The following is a 13,203-nucleotide window of genomic DNA, read 5'->3' on the forward strand; positions in this document are numbered from 1 at the left end:
AATAAATCCAAGACATTTATTCGTGGGAGGGGCCAGGATTCGTAGTGCACTGGTCCCCCTCACATGCCAGGACATCAACCGGGCACCCTAGGGGGCACTTTTACAAAAACAAAAAAACAGGTAAAAGAGCTCCCAGGTGCATAGCACCCTTCCCTTGTGTGTTGAGCCCCCCAAATCCCCCTCAAAACCCACTGCCCACAAGTCTACACCATTACTATAGCCCTAAGGGGTGAAGGGGGGCACCTACATGTGGGTACAGTGGGTTTGGGGTGTTGGACGACTAATAAGCATTAAGCAGCACAATTGTAACAGGTAGGGGGGATGGGCCTGGGTCCACCTGCCTGAAGTCCACTGCACCCCCTAACAACTCCTCCAGTGACCTGCATACTGCTGCCAGGGAGCTTATGACATTTGAGGGTGAAAATAAAAAGTTGTGAAACATCATTTTTTTGTGGTGGGAGGGGGTTAGTGACCACTTGGGGAGTCAGGGGAGGTCATCCCCGATTCCCTCCAGTGGTCATCTGGTCATTTAGGGCACTTTTTGGGGCCTTATTCGTGAAAAAACAGGGTCCAGGAAAAGTGTCCTAAATTCTAGCTAAAAACGCATACTTTTTTCCCATTATCGGTGAAATGCGCCCATCTTTGTTCGGCAGATAGCCACGCCCCAGTTCTGCCTTCGCCACACCTCTGACAAGCCCCCATCAACTTTGTCCGCATCCGCGACGGAGTGCAGTTGAAAACGTCCAAAAATCGGCTTTCGATTATACCGCTTTATTCATTTTTGTGAGATAAACGTCCATCTCCCGATTTAGGTCGGAACTTGGGCGTTTTTCTCGTTCGATTATAAGCAGGACAGTATTTAAAATCACCAAATCTCTGGTTAATGACATTTTCTGTGTATACTTCCCATGATCTCATGGGCTGCATAACATTCAGTGGCATGCTGCAGGTTGCCCCACATCTGGTCTATGACATGCAAGAGCTAGCTGGAACTGAACAGAAGTTTTAAACCCCAGAAAGTAAGAAATGGAAGTGAGTAAGGGGGGCTTGGACAACAGAGGGGTGAGAGTGTGCATTGTGGACTCAGGGAAGTGAGGGGGTAAGGATGAGCCCTGTTGTCACCCAGTTTTTAAGGTTATAAATTTAGTGAAACAAGGAACATAACTCATCCCTACTAAATTTTCAGAGGCCAATTTAGGTTCCTAATTCCCAAAGATAGAAGCCTAAACCCTTTGCATGTTGGTTCAATTTGTTTAATGTCCATGGAGGGCCTACCTGATCACAAACAGTATGCTTTGATATGAAGGCCAACACAGAGAGGAGTCACACAAAACTCAGAGTCCTAGATTTCAATAATACTAATTTGTTAAAATGAATACATACCTAAAGGAGGAACAGCCTGAAATGGAAGAATAGTAGACAAAGGTAAAAGGAGCTGTATTACTGGCAACTCATCTTTATGTTGGAAAAGTAAATAAAAGGAAAAGGAAAACAACTATTGAAATAATGAGTTGCCCAAACAACAGCTGACTGAAAAAAAAGTAAAGGCAAAATCATTAGCTTACAAATAGTACAGAGGATATAAAAAGGAAGAACTCAAGGAAGGATATCTGGTATTGCTAGAAGAAGAAGGGAAAGAAGTTGGGATGGCATAATCAAAAGTGGTTAGTAAAGAGGTAAAACAAGGTAACCAGACTTTGTATGTGAAGAAAACGAGGAAGGCCAGAGGTAGAACTGTTAGATTGAAAGGAGACAAAGAGGAAAGTATGGTGGGGGGTGAGAAACAAAACAGAAATGCTAAACAAATACTTATGTTTGGCATTCACTAGAGAAGAGAGTGGAGAAGGACCAGTGTTGGTTGGCAAAGGTACACATGGAAGTGGAGTAGGTCTCGTACCAGTTACACGAAAGCATTTGGATGGAAATAACAAAGCCGTGGGGCTGGTTGGAATGCATCCAAAGATGTTAAGGGAGCTCAGATAGGTTCTATTGGGACTGCTAAAGGATCTTTTCAATAGATATTTTAAGATGGGAGTGATCCTGAGTGACTGGAAAAGGGCTGATGTCATTTGTCATCACAAAAGTAATAACACCAACCCCTTGCTGGTTGGTGGGAAAATTAATGGAGACTTTGCTGAAGGAAAAGCTAGAGAAGAATACAATCCCATGGATTGCAGGATCTGAGACTGCACAGTGTTATCAGAGGCTGATCATGTCAGATGAATGCAATTGATATTTGTTTCAGTTGGGTGACTAGAGGATTAGATGAAGGGCTTGCATTGGATGAGGTTTATTTGGTTTTCAGCAAAACTTTCTTACTGTCCCACACTGGAGGTTCAACAATGAACTGAGAAGCCTGGAAGTGAGTCCTAAGCTAATCAACTAGATTAGAAATTGGTTGAGTGATCAGTGAAAAGGGTAGAGATAAACGGAATTCACTCTCAGGAGAAAAAGGTGATTAGAGGAGGGTCTCAGGAACTAGTCTGGTTGAATTCTTAAAAGCTGAGATGCAGTGTAAAAAGGTGCACTTGGAGGACAAAAATCCAAAGGAACAGTGCAGGTGAGAAATTGATAAACACCAAGACCATGGAGTGATAGTGGCTGATGATCTCAAAGTATAAAAAGTATGACAAAGCAAAGGCCAGATAATGAGGTGCACAAGGAGAGGTATAACCAGCAGAAAAAAAGAGGTGGTGATGCTTTTGTATGGCTCACTGGTGAGGCCTCACCTAGAATACTGTATCTGAAAGGGCAGAGGCCCCAATGATCAAAGATAAATGAGGGTGCTAGAGGCCACTAGCACTGGACCAGCAACCGCATTAAAACAGCACACAAAATCAGAGGGGTCTGGCGCAGCAAACAATGCCCACACCAGGGAATACTGCAGAGTGTCTTAACCCTATGCCAGCTCGGAGTTGGCATTAGGGTTTAAGCTCCACTTCTCTCTTCCTTCCCCCCCCCCCCCCCCCCCCCCGTCCAAACCACTGTGACTGCCCGGGCTGCCAGTGGACCCCCCACCCCCTGCACACAAGGGGTTGGAGGTCTGATGGACCTCCGGCCCCCATACCCCCCAGACAAGTTTCCCTGGTGGCCCAGTGGTTTTCTCCCACCCCCGACACAAGGGCACAGGGGGGCTGGAGATCCAGTGGACCTTTAGTACCCCCTAACCCCCTCTGACACCAAAAAACTGTCCTGGTAGCCCAGTGGACAACCTTACTTCCACCCGCCCTTGTGGCCTAGTGCCCCCCCCATACCTTGAGAAGGGAGGAGGGAGTAGCTGCCTGGCTTGGATGGGGGGGAAGAGAGAGGAGAGGAGCTTTGACCCTTCTGATAATTGTGCTGGTAAATGCAGGCGCTAGTCTGGCGCTAGTGGCCTCCAGCGCCTGCATTTACCTTTGATCATCAGGGGAGGTTTGGGGGCACTACGCCACCAGGGTAGGTGGGAGGTGGGGGTAGAGTTGCCCACTGGGCCACCAGGGACAGTTTTTTGGCATCAATGCAGTTATGGGAGCTAGATGTCCACCAGACCTCCAGCCCCCCTGTGCCCTTGTGTCGGGTTAGGGGGTCAGGAAAAGGCAGAAGGCCACTGGGCCACCAGGGAAACTTGTCCATGGGAGGTTAGGGGGGCTGGGGGGACGTCCTGTTTGACAGGTCTGGTCTTTTTTTTTTTTTTTGACTGCCCGGATCTGTTAAACAACTTCTGTGGGAGGATTGTTCCTTGGGCGCATGCCCAGGCACAGTCCTTCCACAGAAGTACCCCAATACTCCAATGATTAGAGCTAATAGTGCTCCTAAATTTGTATGCTGTTAGCTCTGCTAATTGGGGCTTTATTTCCCTTTGCTGTCTGACGCTGATTTTAAAATAGTGTTTGGAACAGTGCAGGGAAATTGAGCATTGGGGCATGAGAGAAGCTAGAGGGCTTCCTGAGAAAAGCAACCGAGAATATGTATACCCCAGAAGAGAAAAGAAGAGAGGAGAGAGAGAGAGAGAGAGAAATGATAGGGATGTTTAAATGCCCAAAAGTTATTAATAATGCACAAGAAGCAAACCTTTTTCAATGGAAACTGACTTTTTTTTACTGCACTTGCTGCTCTATTACTGATTACGTTTTGTTGTAAATTAGTCTGATTTAGTCATTGAAAGGTGGTATATTTAGTTGGACAATAAACATAAACATAGAGACAGGAACAATTTTAAGAAATATTCTTTCATTGCAAAGGTGACATGCCTGGAATGCCCTCATAGAGGAGGTAGAGGAGACAAAAAAACAACAGCTGAGGTACAGGTGAATAAAGAAACTTGGAGGAAAAAAGAAGATGCAAAAAAAGAAAACCCATAGAAACAAAAAACTAATAGGAATAGGGATAACATAATAAATAATAACCTGCTTGTAATCGAACGAGAAAAACGCCCAAGTTCCGACCTAAATCGGGAGATGGACGTTTATCTCACAAAAACGAATAACGCGGTATAATGGAAAGCCAAACTTGGACGTTTGCAACTGCACTCCATCGTGGAAGCGTACAAAGTTGATGGGGGCATGCCGGGGGCATGTCGGAAGGCGTGGTGAAGGCGGGACTGGGGCATGGTTATCACCCGAACAGAGATGGGCGCCTTTCGCCGATAATGGAAAAAAAGTATGCGTTTGTAGCTAGAATTTAGGGCACTTTTCCTGGACCCTGTTTTTTCACGAATAAGGCCCCCAAAAGTGCCCTAAATGACCAGATTACCACCAGAGGGAATCGGGGATGACCTCCCCTGACTTCCCCAGTGGTCACTAACCCCCTCCCACCACAAAAAATGATGTTTCACAACTTTTATTTTCACCTTCAAATGTCATACCCATCTCCCTGGCAGCAGTATGCAGGTCCCTGGAGCAGTTGTTAGGGGGTGCAGTGGACTTCAGGCAGGTGGACCCAGGCCCATCCCCCCCCCACCTGTTACAATTGTGCTGCTTAATGCTTAGTCGTCCAACCCCCCCAAACCCACTGTACCCACATGTAGGTGCCCCCCTTCATCCCTTAGGGCTATAGTAATGGTGTAGACCCAGTGGGCAGTGGCTTGTGAGGGGGATTTGGGGGGCTCAACACACAAGGGAAGGGTGCTATGCACCTGGGAGCTCTTTTACCTATTTTTTTGTTTTTGTAAAAGTGCCCCCTAGGGTGCCCGGTTGATGTCCTGGCATGTGAGGGGGACCAGTGCACTACGAATCCTGACCCCTCCCACGAACAAATGCCTTGGATTTATTCGTTTTTGAGCCGGGCGCTTTCATTTTCCATTATCGCTGAAAAACAAAAACGCCCAGCTCACAAATTGTCGAATAAAACATGGACGTCTATTTTTTTTTCGAAAATACGGTTCGGTCCGCCCCTTCACGGACCAGTTCTCGGAGATAAACGCCCATGGAGATAGACGTTTTCGTTCGATTATGCCCCTCTAAGTAAACTAACAATAAAACATAAAAACAAAGTGAAAATAAAAGAAAAATTAATACATCATATTAAAAATATGAAATATAAATATGAAACATCTAACAGAGTAATAAAATATGTAAAACCCCTCTATCTAAAAAAAAACAAGCAAAACTTCTTCAAAGAGGCAGGGTGAAAACCACCTTGAATGAAAGAAACTTTAAACACATATTACAAAACTAATTACAGGACAGCACAGAATGCCAAAAGGAAAATTACAGATAAACTTCAAAATCCAATTTTACCTTTTTATATATCACCTTGTATATATTAGTGTTTGGTTGAGCGTGCTCCACTTTTACTGAATAAAGAGACTTGTCAATGCAGAAAGCCTGTGGCAAAGCAGGGTTAGATTTCAGATAAATAAACCAAATTCTATAAATAACACTGAAAAAAATAACACACTAAGAGGCAGATGCAGCAACCAAACGTAAAAAAATCTAAATCGTTAAAGTCCCTAACGATTTTAAAATAACGAAAAATGCACCAAAAAAAAAAGTCACACATGCTGAGATCGGTAGTGAAACGTACAATGTATCAAAGAATCACAATACACATCGTTAATCGGCCCCCAAATCATGCGCAGAGCAGCCAAGCGTTATGTTAGCTGCTCTGCGCATGCCACAAACAGTCAAAACACAGTCAAATCGCAAGCACATGGCTCCCAAATAAAAACAAAAATAAAAAAAAAGGGTCGGGAGGGGGCAAGGGCGCTCATCAGGAGCGTCCTGTACAGACGGCCTTGCCCCCCCCCGCTGCTCCCCACTTTCCGCCGCTCCCCCCACCCCGCAAAAGCAAACTTCTAGCAGCCCCTGCCCCCTCCCCACTTTCCGCCGCTCCCCCCACCCTGAAAAAGCAAACTTCTAGAAGCCCCTGCCCCCCTCCCTTCCTCACTACTCTCTCACCTCAGCTCCGCCTCCCGACATCCTCCATCCGTGCCCCGCCCCCTTTTGGGGTCGTCGCCGCCATTCCCCTCCTCCATCGGGCCCCCCTTCCTCTTACCGGGCCCGTGCAGCGCCTCTCTCCTCTGTCCGAAGGCGCTGCACGGGCAAGAAGAAAGCTGAATCAGCTGATGCCTGCCTTCGCCTAGCTTCGATAGAGCGTCTTTCTCCTCCTGGGCCCGCCCCTGTCTGACGTCAGTAACCTACGTAGGTTACTGACGTCAGACAGGGGCGGGCGCAGCAGAAGAAAGACGCGCCATCGCGAAGGCAGGCATCAGCTGATTCAGCTTTCTTCTTGCCCGTGCAGCGCCTTCGGACAGAGGAGAGAGGCGCTGCACGGGCCCGGTAAGAGGAAGGGGGGCCCGATGGAGGAGGGGAATGGCGGCGACGACCCCAAAAGGGGGCGGGGCACGGATGGAGGATGTCGGGAGGCGGAGCTGAGGTGAGAGAGTAGTGAGGAAGGGAGGGGGGCAGGGGCTTCTAGAAGTTTGCTTTTTCGGGGTGGGGGGAGCGGCGGAAAGTGGGGAGCAGCGGGGGGGGGGGCAAGGCCGTCCATACAGGACGCTCCTGATGAGCGCCCTTGCCCCCTCCCGATCCTTTTTTATTTTTATTTTTTTATGTGTTTTCTGAGGTCCTTTGGACCAATCACAGCGCTTTTAGCTCTGCTAATGCGCTGGGATTGGCTCAAAGTTTGTTTATTTTTTCACTTAACACTTTTTCCTGCCACGGAGCTGTCCTAACGAGAGGTCCAGACCTCTCGTTAGTTTTCCTGCCTTTTTCCTGCGTAAAGGCAATCGGAAAAGGTTAGTGCATGTCGTTTCAATGGGGTTTTCACACTAATTGCTCATCTCCATTCCGTTTTCGTTAGCTGCTACTGTCGTCGGAAAATAGGCTTAAGTGCATGGAAAGGATAGGAAATTCTTCCCTGAGGGCTCATTTAACGATGAAAAACGTTTAGTGCATCTACCTCTAAGTGCTATTCTATAAATGACGTGAAAGGTAGACACCGTTTATAGAATGCATAGCGCCAGGATTGGTTCCTAATTTTAGACATGAAGATTTACACCAAGTAAACCCTGGTGGTAAATCCTTACATCTAAATTAGGCACGGATCCCCCTTATTCTATAACAGCGCACAAAAATTCTAGGAACGCCCCTGCTCCACCTATGACCCTCCCATTTGGAGCCGAATATAAAATTGACACATGGATCTACGCAACTAAAAATGTGCGTGTAAATTTCGATTAAGACCAATTAGTGCCGATAATTAATCAATAGCACCCAGTTATCGGTGCTGATTGTCTCATTAATCAGTTAAATTGCGTACACAAATTGGATGTGCGCCCAAATTTGCACATGCAATTTTAAGCACCATTTATAGAATTTCAGCCCTTTGCACCTTTCCTCTAATGGTCTTGCATCATGACATGTTTTGTGTAGTGTTCCATGATAATGTACTATTATCACGCCAGCCCTATTACAGTGGTTTATGGTTTATTGGTACTTGTTATACCGCCATAGCTAACTGGTAGATCATAGTGTTGTACAACCTAAAATAATACAAACCAGGAAAAATCAACTTAGTCTACCTGCTCTGCTTTTACAGGAGGTCAAACCGAGTGCAGCACTGCCGCATCCACTCGCGCCAGGAAGCCGGAACCACCAAGTTCTACCTGACAGACAATTTGGTGTTTGACAGCCTATACAGCCTAATTTGTCACTACCGGGAGGTACCACTGCGGTGTAATGAATTTGAGATGAGGCTCACAGACCCAGTGCCACAGCCCAATGCCCATGAGAACAAAGAGTGAGTCACAGACTGAGGTTTTGTCCCTACCCCCACAATTTGGACTTCCAAACCCCACAATCATCCTGAAATATATAAAATCGCTTCTTGCAGCTTAAATCCTGTAGAAGTACAGGGCAGAATCCATTTTGATATGTCCTACTTTTCACAAGCTGCTCACAGCTGGCTCTTCAAGTTCCTCACCATAGGCATAGTTTGCCTGCCTTGTTTTGGGGACAAAGAACAAAGAACTCAGGTTTGTGGGGGTAGGGGGATGGGGACAGGACTTTCCCACTCCCTCTTCCCCCCCCCCCCCCCCCCCCCCCATCTCCTTCTCTCCTCAGATCAGAAACTATTAGCTTGCTCTTCCGTCTCCCCAATACTCATCCTCTCTTCCACATGATGTGCACCAGCGTCAACCTTCCCCCTGTTCAGTTTTAGCTGCAACAAGGTAACATTTTCATGCCTTTTTATTTATTAATATAGTCTTATCTTTTTATTATTATTTCATTTACATTTATTTTAATTTCTCTAACCCTTCCCTATTAATTCATTTTATCTTTTTCTTCTATTAATCATGTTATTCTCTCGGCATTTCCTCTAGATTTTCCCATCCTGTTGTCTTTCTTTTGCTTATAAGTTTTATTTCTTTTATTTTCCCTTTTTCTTCTGTTTTTCTTTATCCTACCTATACTGTTCCATTCTTCTCTTGCTCTCTCACACATACCCCTTCCTTCTTGCCTTACCACTCATTTGCCGTTCCCCACATTTCCATAATTCCTCATCTTTCACCTCTTTCTTGCATCTCCTCATTCACCTCTTTCTTGCATCTCCTCATCCACCCCGTCCTCCTTGTTTGTTTCCTCCACCCCAACTCCTTGTTATTTCCTCCAAACCTTTCCCTCTTCCATCTCTCTCTTCTTCTGCCCCTTCCCATTCATCTCCTTATGCTTCTTTTGGCTCTTCTTCTCTCTCTCTCTTTTTCCCCTTCCTTCCTCTCCCTTTCTTCTTATCTTTACCTATCTCTCTTCCTTCCACCTTCTTCCTTTCCTTTATCTCTCTCTCCCCAAAACCTACTTTCTTACGTCTCTTCCCCTCCCCCTACCATCAACCTTCACTCTCTTTCTTTCACACCTTCCTCCTGGCACACACTGTCTCTTGATCCATCTCTCCCAGCACTCACTCAGTCATATCATCCCTGGCACACTGTTCCCCTATCCCCCACTCTCATTATACTCTCTTTTTTTTCCTACCTCACCCCAAGTGCTGTTTCTTTCCAATTTCCCCCAGCACCCATCAAACTCTTGTCATTTTCCTCCCTCTTCCAGCATGTACTTCCCCTTCTGGCACACTCTACCCCTCCTCCCCAAATCCAACATTTCCTCTCCTCTTCCGTAAGGTCAAGAATCTCTCCTCCTCCCATCTCAAGGTCCAATATTTTGCACTGTCCTTCTCCCCCAACCAGGTCCAGCATCTCTCCCTTTCCCTCTCTTCTCCCTCACCAGATCAGCACCTCCCTCTCCCTAGGAAAAGGCCACACGGGCCTTAGCCTGTCTACAATTTAGCACCCACCCCCCTCCTGTTGTTGCCACTGCCAATCTGTTCCTTACTTCATCGCTCATCCTCACGACCCAGCATCATCCTCTCTCTAACTTACCTTCCCACCGGAGATCCTTGCCAGTGGAGAAGTAACAGTAGACTACTAATGAGCATCAGGGTGGCTTTGTGCCCCCATCACTATGTCTCCCGCCCTCTGATACAGAATGTTTAACAGCATGGGAGCATGGTGCTCATTACTGTTTTTAATTTTGCCACTTCACTGCTGACAAGAACCCCAGCGGGAAGGGAAAATGTTGTGCAATGGGGGTGAATGGGGGAGTAAGGAACAAAGTGGGAGGGGGGTTAAATTTTAGATGGGCTAAGGCCCATGTGTTCTTCCCCTTTCCAAGCACTGGCCTGCAGTGTTTGGTTGAGGAGGCATTGCCCTCTCCTGCACCACCCCCCCCCCCCCAAACTATGCCTATGCCCAAAAGAAAGGAGTCAGGTTGGGGGAAGAAAGTTAGGAACTGAGTGCTGATTTCCAGCATTAGGCCCTACAGTGAATAGCAGGCCTACATTTATGCATTTCAGCTTAGGGACTTGTTCTGGTGAACTTAGATGCCTACGTTCAGTTGAAAATTGTTTTCTAACTAAGACGCCTAAATTTAGGTGCTCAGGTTTTTTTGCATATTGGCCTCTATACATTTCTGCAGAAATGTGACACTTTGAAGGTAATTGTATAATTGGACACCTCCATTTAGGTGCCCCAATACCGCACAGTGAGATTCTATTCTAACACAGCATCTGGGCTCCCAGATTGCATTATAGAATACTGGTATAAGCTGGAATCGGCGCACCTAACATTTAGGTGCCCACAATTATACCAGCCATAGACCTGGTGCAACATTGAGCACACAAATGTGACAAGGGCATGTATAACTTGTGTGCTTGCCTGGGAGCCCCGCCCATAGGAGCAGTAAATTATGTGAATTCCTGGGAGCCCTGCCCATGTCCCACCAATGCTCCTCCCATATGTATACCCCCTTGCAGTTGCTGCCATAAAAAGGGATGCATAATTGTGAGCACCTAGTTCAGGGGTTCTCAATCCAGTCCTCGGGACACACCTATGCAGTCAGCAATGGATATACATGAGATAGATTTGCATACAATGGAAGCAGTGCATGCAAATGTGTCATTGAGGACTGGGTTGAGGACCCCTGGCCTAGTTATAAGAACTGCCCCTCACATCCTTTAAGCCCTGTTGCTTTCATGATCAAATTGCTGACCTTAGAGTTTAATGTCATGGCTTAGTATCGTTGTGGAAGTGTCAGCTGAAGACATATCAAAGGGAAAGTTTCTAGGTATATGTATACTGTAAATACTCGATGTATGTGTCACAGACTTAGAGGCTATGTTTCTGTCACTTCTTGTACAGGTGGTATCACGCCAACTTGACCCGCCTCCAGGCAGAGCACATGCTGATGCGGGTGCCTCGTGATGGTGCCTTCCTCGTTCGTAAGCGCAGCGAGCCCAACTCCTATGCCATCTCCTTCAGGTGAGCACTGAGGTGCCTGGGGACTTGAGCCTCTCTCTCTTTCTAATATGGACTTGGTGGGTGCCTTCTAAAATCCCTGGTAACTGGTTTCTTAATGGAGTGTGGCCAAACAAATGGTATCATGGACTTGGCTCAAGCTCTTCTGTATCTGAATATCAAGCTGGGAAAATCCCTTTTCACTTCTCCTGAATTTAAACCCTGGTGCCCCGATGCTTAAAAGCAAACGCAGACACTAGAGGCCATTAGCACCGGACTAGCACCCATGTTATGGTAGTTAAGCCCCACCCAGTGCATCCCAGGATGCACCAGGCAGGGCGCCGCCATTTTGAGGACATGCCCAGCAGGATGAGGGAAGGAATCCATCCCTTCTCCTTCTTCAAGGTGGGAGGGGTTTGGGCCATCTCTGGACCACCAGGGCAAGTCTTCAGGGGTGTCCTGGCCAGAGGTCCCACTGGACCACCAGGGCTTTATTTATTTTGGGGGTGTGGCGGGTCTGGGGTCCACTGGATCACCAGGCCTTCATGTTCTGAGGAGTGGGGGGGGGGGGGGTCTGGGGTCCACCAGACTACCAGGCCCTCACGTCCTTGAAGGGAGGGGTGTGGAGTCCACCAGACCACCAGGGCTCAAGGTTTGACAGGCATTTAGGTTGTTTGTTTTTTTAAGAGGTCAGGATTCTCCTATGCTTTGTCTGGGCATACTTAACACACTGCTGTTGAGCACATGCCCAAGCACAATCCTCCTGCAGTTGTCCCTCATGCTCAACATTATGACCGCATTTAAATTTGCATGTTATTAGCATTGAACGTGAGGGAGCTGCCCAGACACGCTGATCGGGTGATATTTCTCCGGTAATGTTTGGAACAGCGCCAGAGTTTTGATCATCTGCCCCCCTGTGAACAGTTCAGTCTGTACCCAGTGGGTAGTGGTTCCAACAATTCTGTTTATTTACATAAGAAAACAGGAGTTAACAAAGTCCAGCACGATAGTCTTCTTAGTATAGCACCAAACTGAAAAGTTGCACATCTCATCCCTGGGTGTGACAAGCTGATGTCAAAAGACCTGTTTACAAAGTGGTACTATAAGATGACACAGCCCCTCTGCTGGAAATTGTCACCACTTTAGCATTGATGTACCAGAAGAACATTGGGATCATGACCTCAAGACAACTGTGTAGATTGAAGAAACTGTAGTCACCAGGGATGTTCCCAGTCCCACTGATAAAAAGCTCAAAGCAAGACAGTCAGACACAGTAATAAAGAAGAAAAGCACAAATACAGCACTGCTAATAGAAATGTCCATATTAATTCTTATTCATCCTGTTTGTTTGTTTGTTTGTTTGTTTGTTTGTCTCGTATAGATTGTAAACTCTGTCAGGCAGAGACTGTCTCATACATGTTTAGTGTACAGCGCTGCATACATCTAATAGCACTATAGAAATGATAAGTAATACTAGTAGTAGTAGTGAGTCACTATTCTGTGCAGCATAAGGAGAAAAAGAAGATCCTCAAGTACCAAAAATTACAAACAAAATTACAAACAAAAAATTATTTCTTTTGTACCGGGTATCATCAGCTGGATTAAAAAGAATTTCCAAGCCCATCTTGATATGTTGCTTGTGGATATTACACCTTGTGACAGTGCTTCACAGTGCTTTTTTTGCCTGTATCCCCAGGCCATACCATAAAATATTTCTATCACCCCAGCCCTACTTCTTTCTTTCTTGCCTCTTCAGTGCAAGCTTTAATATGAGTTGACAATGCTACTGCAGGCCCTGATCCCAATAAGCTCTCACGGGTGAATTATAGCACCCTTTCAGCCTGTATAGGCTGATGAAGCCACTGTCCTGGGAGGAGGGGTTTGCCACTGTGATCATAACCCTAGATAGGATTTTGGATCTACACTTTGGAAAC

At 46.4% G+C, this 13,203-nt stretch overlaps 1 protein-coding gene across 1 annotated transcript in view; it reads left to right on the forward strand.

The window, feature by feature from the left end:
- Positions 1–13,203, forward strand: part of LOC115480882 (1-phosphatidylinositol 4,5-bisphosphate phosphodiesterase gamma-1-like) — a 258,382-nt gene that overhangs the window by 183,063 nt on the left and 62,116 nt on the right. The window contains exons 17-18 of the mRNA XM_030219854.1: positions 8,020–8,220; positions 11,174–11,293. Coding sequence (XP_030075714.1) covers positions 8,020–8,220; positions 11,174–11,293 — 321 coding nt within the window. The remainder of the gene's footprint in view (positions 1–8,019; positions 8,221–11,173; positions 11,294–13,203) is intronic.

This window comes from Microcaecilia unicolor, chromosome 1 (genome assembly GCF_901765095.1).
Source record: "Microcaecilia unicolor chromosome 1, aMicUni1.1, whole genome shotgun sequence".
Lineage (NCBI taxonomy): Eukaryota > Metazoa > Chordata > Amphibia > Gymnophiona > Siphonopidae > Microcaecilia > Microcaecilia unicolor.